An 8,652-nucleotide genomic window follows, 5' to 3' on the forward strand; every position below is an offset into this window, starting at 1 on the left:
CTATGCTGCCGTTTCATCACGTACACAGAGGCCGGACTGCAAACATTTTCTCGGCTGATTGTATCGAAGACCTTCGTGGATGAAGAGTATACGTACCGCATGTGTTGTCAGTGCAGCGCTGGCGGCGGGTTCGAGCCGCTCATGATGTGTTTGTCAAACTTTACTGCGATGCCGCGGCTAGCATGAGAGGCTAGCGAGCTACATTCCATCTGCAGCAGCGCAGCGGTGCATTGTGGGATCGCAGCGGACCCGCTCTGATGAGACTCTGACAGGACGTGTTTGCTTGCTGTTTGAAATATTAAGTGTAGCTAATAATAGAGAATTATGTGGTATGTTATATAAATTGATTTATTCATAATCAGGTGGACCAAGATTTCTCTCACCCTGTCTAAGCCTCAATTATTAACCCTCTAGACTCATATAATAGAATCACGGGGGATTCTATAATAATAATAGCAATAATAAAGTCCCTGAAATATTAATTGTGCAGATTAAATAAACAAACAAACATTAAATTTGTAACATCTGTTATATTTTATTTCAGATCTATCTAGATACTCATATCTCTGTTCAGATAGCCTAATTATCTCTGTTCAGATTGTGCATTTATTTTAATGACTTGACATAAGGTATTTTAAGGTCAATTTTAATGTTTTTACATTAAAAAATTAATTATGCACTGTTGTATGTGAATAGAAGGAAACAGACCCTCAAAGGTTAAATAAGCTCCTAAAACAAACTTCCAAGGGGGGCCACGGGATAACTTAAATTATTTATCTAAAAAATAATAATTAAAATGCTAAAAACAACACAAAACAGTTCCTCTCAAAAACTTTTCTTTTATTATTATTGAAAAAAAACATAAAGGACATTAAATATAATCGAATCACAAAATGAATCAGTTTAATTAAGTTTCTGTTAATAAAAAACAACTAGCGTCATAATTACAAGACAAATACCATAGCAAATATATCCAATATGAGGGACTCTTGAATATAGTGTTGGAAAATGAGGGGCCTTGAAGTCAAAAAGGATGAGGAGCACTGCCCTAAAATCAACTTGAAGAGGTGAAATTTAAATATAATAACCATTCATTTTTGATTTTGGCTCAATTTGATAAGATATTTAACTGGATAAAACTGTGAAAAACAAAGTGTCCACTCATTTACATTGGTTAAAACCTTAACCTGGTCTTGCAATTTCAAACAAAGCCAAACATCTGACCAGTCTGTTATATCAAAGGTTTTCGTTATAAAAAGTTGTTCATAAGTATAACGCACCACTAGAGGGAAGCATTACAACAACAAAAAACAACAAATGGAGATTCCTTCTGAGAAAATGGCTGAGGCTGTAGCGATCACTACAATTTATCAGTTTAAAGAAAAGCACTCTTTTCACCAGTACACAGCTCACGTTAAAGGATGTATTCTTTTTCAATGTTAAAATACTTTCTCCCACCTCAGTTTAATGTACAGAGATAACAAGACATTTGTAGTTTGACAGATTTAAACTTGATTAAACTTTAAATATATTTGGTTATATACATAAGCATTCTCATACACGGTGTATTTTTGTTAATGTTACACCTCAAACTCAGCAATTTCATATAAATTGAAACATAATCAAAATGAACTCCACATAAAAAAAAGATCACTGCAGAGCTCTACGGAGCCCGGGAAGTCACCTGTAGGAGAAAAAAAAAAAATCCGTGGCGACGGTTTTGCAATCCGTCCCCTCAGTTTATAAACCGTACTCACGAATTCTTAAACTGTTCCCTCGGTTTAACAAATCGTGCCCACGTGTTTTTTTTTCTCCTACAGGTGACTTCCCGGGATCCGTAATAAATTTAAAGTAGACAAAACTAATATTGTGCGACCCTCACTACAAATGAAAACACAAGCCAAATGATAATGGTAATTTTTTTTATTATCATTAGTGTTACACAACAATGATTTTAACAGAATATATACAAAATGGTTATCTCTGCCCCACTCCAAACCAAAAAATGAACCAAATGACCAGGGGTCAGGCTGAGTTAAACATGCAGCTCTAAAATGAGGAAATTATTATATTCTGCCTTTCCTGTGACCTTCGTATTCTTTAGCCAGATTTATATCAAAACACTGACCCACCCACCCACTCTTCATAACAAATGACAAATATGGCATTCATAGTGGAAGCTGTGGCAACAAAGAAAATATGCTTGAATAAGGTATAAACAGCATATTAATATTTTTCAGATGAACTGAACCATATAAAGGGAGGGGATCAGTGGTATAAACAGCTTATGTTTTTATGACTGAATGTGCAGAAAAGTGACAGATCAGCATATTATGATGAATTTATGCAACTTTGTTAGCTGTATGGGCGTCAGGGCAAATTTAGTTTGCATGCGAATAAGTTACTTTCCTTTCTTAGGAAATCTGACTTTAGGTGTCCTCTGCGCCAGGTGACAAAGATCATTTTGCATGTGCCACAGTAACTGGACACATTCCAGAAGTGCAAGACCACCATTATGAAGAGGGGTGTAAGGTAAAATAAAAATAGAACTGCTGGATTCACTTTTTCCCCCTCAAAATCCCACTCTCTTATTTTGCCTTGACAATTTTAACCTGTGCTTTTGTTTTATGGTGAGCTAAAGTAGTAAAAACTTTAATGGAACGTAGAAAAAGGAATGATTTTAGCACACATTCTGACATCAAACAGCATCAAGAAAAAGACAAATTATAAAGAAATGATTCCATTGTTCAAGATTAATCAATACTAATTAAGTCGTTCTTTTGTTTCTGTCTGAAGTGTTAAGAATTGTCCATTACCTTCACAAGCTCTTGTGTAGGTCAAAATAGTGCAGTCACAAAAGTAACCAGGTCTAAAATCTGGCTGGTGAACGTGGAAATAAATAAAACAGCACCCCATTCATTCATTATTTGGACTCAGAAACTAGTGTATGTCAATATTATTTGATACCTTTTTACACCAGAGCATCTGGTGTAAGAGGCTGACAAATGTTTAGGATTGAGAGGAAGACTTTAGTCCCCAAGGTCAGTCTCTAGGAGTGTGTGCTTCTCTGGATTGACATCTCCAAGGCCTCCTGGTGTTCTGGTTGTCGTAGCTGGAACCCTCACATCTTATTGAAGCACTCTTTAGCATTGTTCCACACTTGAATTCCCTAAAAACAAAACATGCTTATGTTTCAGTGCCACTATACCACTTCTCCCTTGTGTCTGATCAGTATAAAGATTTTTTTTGCTTGCTTTGTAATGACTAAATAATTTTTTTAGTTTATTTTGCTTGCTTTGACGGTGCTCACCTTTTTGCACATGCTGATCTGCATGATGGCATAGCTGATGAGAGACTCTCTGAGATCATGGTCTTTCTGCTCTTTGAACCTCTCAATGTCCACCCATGCACTTTTCACAAACTCACTACAAAAAAAACCGAAAGATTCTTGGTGTGAAATAACTACTCTGATGAAGCTTGACATGAATGGCCGTATCCTCAAATCTACTTATTTTTAAGAAAGCCCTGCATATTTAGCCTGTTTTGGGTTTCATTTTGGTGTCTCAGAGATGCAACAATATGAGCAAAGAATGTATATTTGGAGCATATCTGCATATTTCATAATTTCCGTACTGCCACAGGAAATGAGAAGGCAATGCAGTTTTGTTGTGCAACCTTGTCAGCTCATAAACCATCTAATTAAGTACAATTTTCCGACAACATTTATTGCTTTTCGTCATCAGCAGTACATAAATTTAGTTGTGTGGGAATAGTGCACTGCTTACTCGCATTCTGCGTTTCTTTCTTTGACCTGTTCCTCTCCTTCTTCAATCTGTGTCTCCAGCATTTTCAGTTTGGCCTCCCTCTGCTCTGGGGTCTCTTGTCCAAACAGTTTACTGGTCATTCCCTTCAGAGAGAAGGTCCGTATTGTCTACACAGGAAAAAAAAAAAAAAAGTCAATGACACCCATTGGCTGGAGTAAACCACACTTTTCCTCCCATGTTTATTTGCAGAAAGCTGAAATATGGAAGTTTTTACTCCCATTTTTTGGCCAAGTGGGCCTAGTAATTATTCTTTTCAGCCAATCGGGTCAGAATGTCTTTTGTATTTTGTTGGCTCTTTGTGCTGCTAAAATGTTTGCATGTTAAATGTGCCAATGAGGTAATTCTCTACAGGCTCTATTCATGCAGACACAATTTTATCAGCATAAAACTGTTAAAAAAACATTCACTAGCATGCAAACCTGAAGATGTTCTAAATTTTTACTATGAAGGGCCAAAAATTAAACTTGACTGAGTAAATGTAAATGCTGTAGTAAATGCTGCATTATATCAAACTATGCTATATTTAAATGTATATTTTTAAATCATGCTCACTTATATTCTATACATTTAAAAACAGAAAATAAAACAAAAAGTGTTTTATATATTACTTATGTTTTATAATTGTTTGCCTATTTTTTCCCTCCTTTTTGTGATATGATATGGGCACTGGTTTAAATAAATCTTCCTGGAAAGTCCCCCATTCCAGATGTAAGGGGTGATGTGGAGTTCTCCGGTCTCTGAGTTGTGTCATGTGGTTGAATGGACACTGACCCCTGTGGCGAGTTCCTCTCGCTGCTGTTTCTTAGAGGTCAGATCCTGGACGGCCATCTCCAGTTCATACTGTGTCAGTTCATGCTTCCTACACACTGTCCTGTGTAAACGCACATAAACCACAAAATATACAAAATCAGCCATAAAAGCAGATCATCTCCTTGTTTCTTATGGAAATTGTTGAACTGAAAGTCTAGATGCCCTGCAGTGTGATCACTTTCAAGAAAACTGGGAACTGATGGAGTTTTGTGTTCACAGTGTACCAAAAGTTGCATGTAACTTAATCAGCCAGTGGGGGCTATCAGCTCCCAGGAGTTCAGTGAGAACAGGGCACATGTACATTTCTAATCAACCTCTTCAGGTCACATTTAAAGTAGTTCAGGGAAATAAATGATCACAATTCTCAATTTGAGTAAACTATCCCTTTAAGATGAGGCAGCGTAACAGTAATGAATGAGGCAATGAATACTGTACCTTAATGCATCTGCGTAGAAAAGGTACTCCTTCAGCTGATCAGCATAATGCTCCTCTTCCTCTAGAATATCGTCTACAGAAGCAGCATACCTGTAACATACAAAAGTGCCTGATTAAAGGGTAGTTGACATACAACACATCCATGTACTTCTCCTGATATGGTCACAGATGTGCGTACGCTAAGTTTGAAGTCAGTAAGATTTTTTTTTGTTGAAAGAAATTACTTTATATGGTATATTTGTATTCAGCAAGGATGCATTAAATTGATTAAAAGTGACAGCAAAGACATTTACAATGTTACAAAAGATTTCTATTTCATATAACGCTGTTCTTTTGTACTTTCTATTCAACAAAGATTCCAGAATAAAATCTGAAAAATTCAGCTTTGCATCAAAGAAATAAGCTACAGTTTTAAATATATTAAAATAGAAAACAGTTATTTGAATTATAATGATATTACGTTTTTTTGTTTTTGTTTTTTTAAATGCAGCCTTGGTGAGAAGAAGAGACTTTTCAAAAAGATTTAAAAAAAAAACTGACCCCAAATTTGTTGAGCAATATTGTTTAACGGCTATTTTGACAGCTTTGAACATGACCAATGAAATTATGAATGGTTGAATAAATTATAGTAAGAACCATCGGTTTGTTAAATTAGTTGTTAAGAGTCTTATGTTTTTAACTCAGTGTTACTCAGTATCTTTTGTCATAAATCTTTTGGTTTGTTTTCATCGAGTTCCGAGTCAAAGATAAAATAAATATATGAGATGAAGTATTTTTCATTTAACTCACTGAATTCCACAAAAATTGGCCTTACCACATGTGTTTTAATATATAAAACACTTTTTGTTGAGTTTCCAATAACTATAACTTTTTATATATACTGTGACCATGATATTTTGAAGAAACCATGAATATTTTGGTCATACCTAATGTCACAAACTGGCATTCTTGTAATACTAAATGCGTTATCCTCTCTAAATCAGACGTAGAGCCTGTGGAACTAAAGCCAAACCCGCAGCAGAGCCTGTTTGGGGTATTACAAGGAATTCTGGGAATAGGTGAGCAACATGATCCATAAAACAGTTTGACAGCTGCCAAATAGGGGCTGATGATGGACAGGTTGTTTCTTTCAGTGCTGAGACAGACAGGCAGCGCACTGGGCTCTGACCTTTAACCTTTCTGCCAAGTACAGCAATCTGGAATCCATCAGAGCAGACAGCAATACAAAACCAGTATAGAAATGAAAGGGGCTGGTTAAAGACTCACTAAGGACACTTCTGCAAGAAAGTCCCTCTCACAACAACATCATAATGTTGAAAAAAAAATTACCACTAAACGTTTTGGCCATGGCTCCTGGAGATTCGCGGCATGGCCTGCCAGCCAAATCAAAACACAAGCCTCCCAAGGGCTCATCTTACTGGCTACTTGTTATGGGGGGCCGTGAATGGAAATTTGAGAGGATTCAGATCAATCTGGCAAATGTGTTTTACAGCTCAGTACCAGGAGCACACATGTGTAGAATCACGGGAGAGTCATGGGGTGTATCATACAGCACCTTCATATTTCAGGTCCCTCAACGAGCTCTCAGAGGGTAACAGGATCGTCCCAGGTAGGAGAAACACAATCAAAACCAGCTGCAATAAAGTCTTGCACTAATCCTATAAAGGTACATGAGAATGGCTCATAAAGTGGCTATGTTGCATATGCTGTGAACTCACGCGTCCATGTGATGGCCAGCGCTCTGCAGCCCATCTCCCATCTCTTTCTCAATGGCACTCCATTCGCTGTCCAAAACAAACAAACACTCACATTGAACCACTGCAGCTGACCGCAGCTACACACTCACAACCCAAAAGATTTACCCCCAAAAATGCTTCTCACAAAAATGGTTTACAGAGCACGTTATAAAACATGCCTGGCTCCTTCAAAATGACCATACTTAATTGTGATTGAACTGTGTACCGATTATACTGTGAGAAAAATGTGGAGCAACTGGTCTATTCATTACACAATGATTGTATAGTTTCAGATGACGTGAAATATAATGCACAGGTCGTATATAGACTTTAATGTAGCTATTTGTTGACCATGATTATATGCATTATTGAACAATATAATTTTTTGTAGCAATGCAAAAGTTTTTACTTTTGATAAATTCAATGCATACTTGGAATGAAGTCTTAACCAAAATATAGACCATAATCAGACAATGATATGCATATAAACATGGTCATTATATGGAGAAGAGGAGCCTGGACATACTGCAAAACATCTCTTTTTGTGTCCCACAGAAAAAAGTAAGCCATATCAGTTTTGACATGACATAAGTAAATTATTCATATCCGAGTGAACTATTCCTTCAAAAAAAACATCACCTAAAGACTCTTCCATAATTTCCATGCACTTTGTAGACTCCATACAGGCGATCAGCTGCTCTCTAAAAGAAGAGTTGAACTCTGTTAGTAAATGATTAGATTTTTTTTTTTTTTAAAAACACATTTTCATTAGATTCACTCTATGATTCAAATCCAACCAGATATATAAAAAAACAAATACAGAGACTTTCAAGATTTACTGTAAATCAGTGTAAATACAAACTGTTCATATGAAAATATACAATCAGAAGAATTTTGTTGGAATAAATGGTACTTCAGAAGAATAATTAAACAAGTTGGCTAAAACAGTATAGTGCTGCTTCCTCAAAAGTACTAAAAGAACCGTTAATGAAATCAACAAAATCGCTTTCCTTACCATTTGTATCCCTAATAACACCTAATATATGCAATACTTAAATTAGGCATTTGTTTGAGTGAAAAAGCTGCATATTCGGCTGTCTTGACTTTGTTTATACTCACTGCACGAACTCTCAGCAGCTGCGAAATAACAGATTGCAGCTCATCACCGTAGTGTTTCATTTCTGCAAATCGCCTGTGAAACACACACATGGCTCAATGTTAGTTTCAGTGTTAACAAACAGCACGGCCATATCTTTATGCATATTTCATGACACTGCGTAACACGGTTTGCAAAAATGACTTACTTGTCTGGATTCTTCACTCTGAATGTGGCATTTAAAGCTTTCAATCTTGAATCGGCCTGTAAGAAGGACAAAGGCCAAATGTTGACAGACAGATTCATGTTTGGGTTTTGTTTATTCAGATGGTGTAAAACAGGATTACAGGCACTCCTTACAACAATCTTTTTAAATGACTGAGATCAGATAAACACTCCAATATGCACTGCAAAAACTGCTTTTCTAGCTTAGATTTTTTTGTCTCGTTTCCAGCCAAAATATCAAAAAAAATCTTAAATCAAGAAGGATTTTCTAGACAAGTAAAAATTATTGTCTTGTTTTCAGAAAAAACAAGTCGAATTTAAGTGAGTTTTTACTTGAAACAAGCAAAATAATCTGCCAATGGGGTAAGCAAAATAATCTTGTTTTCTGTTTGAAATAAGATTATTTTGCTTACCCCACTGGCAGATTATTTTGCTTGTTTTAAGTAAAAACTCACTTAAATTCGACTTGTTTTTTCTGAAAACAAGACAATAATTTTTACTTGTCTAGAAAATTCTTCTTGATTTA

At 36.1% G+C, this 8,652-nt stretch overlaps 1 protein-coding gene across 1 annotated transcript in view; it reads right to left on the bottom strand.

Annotated features, from left to right (window-relative positions):
• Positions 1-1,895: 1,895 nt before the first annotated feature.
• Positions 1,896-8,652, bottom strand: part of LOC107714137 (sorting nexin-4-like) — a 14,297-nt gene continuing 7,540 nt past the window's right edge. Inside the window, exons 6-14 of the mRNA XM_016519884.1 lie at positions 8,110-8,165; positions 7,925-7,997; positions 7,445-7,506; positions 6,788-6,853; positions 5,070-5,159; positions 4,596-4,695; positions 3,786-3,931; positions 3,311-3,425; positions 1,896-3,169 (exon numbers count right to left, since the gene is read on the bottom strand). Of these exons, the coding sequence (XP_016375370.1) occupies positions 3,122-3,169; positions 3,311-3,425; positions 3,786-3,931; positions 4,596-4,695; positions 5,070-5,159; positions 6,788-6,853; positions 7,445-7,506; positions 7,925-7,997; positions 8,110-8,165 (756 nt within the window). The 3' untranslated portion in view covers positions 1,896-3,121. The remainder of the gene's footprint in view (positions 3,170-3,310; positions 3,426-3,785; positions 3,932-4,595; positions 4,696-5,069; positions 5,160-6,787; positions 6,854-7,444; positions 7,507-7,924; positions 7,998-8,109; positions 8,166-8,652) is intronic.

The sequence above is a fragment of the Sinocyclocheilus rhinocerous genome, unplaced genomic scaffold (genome assembly GCF_001515625.1).
Source record: "Sinocyclocheilus rhinocerous isolate Xijiao unplaced genomic scaffold, SAMN03320098_v1.1 scaffold12, whole genome shotgun sequence".
NCBI classification, from domain to species: Eukaryota; Metazoa; Chordata; class Actinopteri; order Cypriniformes; family Cyprinidae; genus Sinocyclocheilus; species Sinocyclocheilus rhinocerous.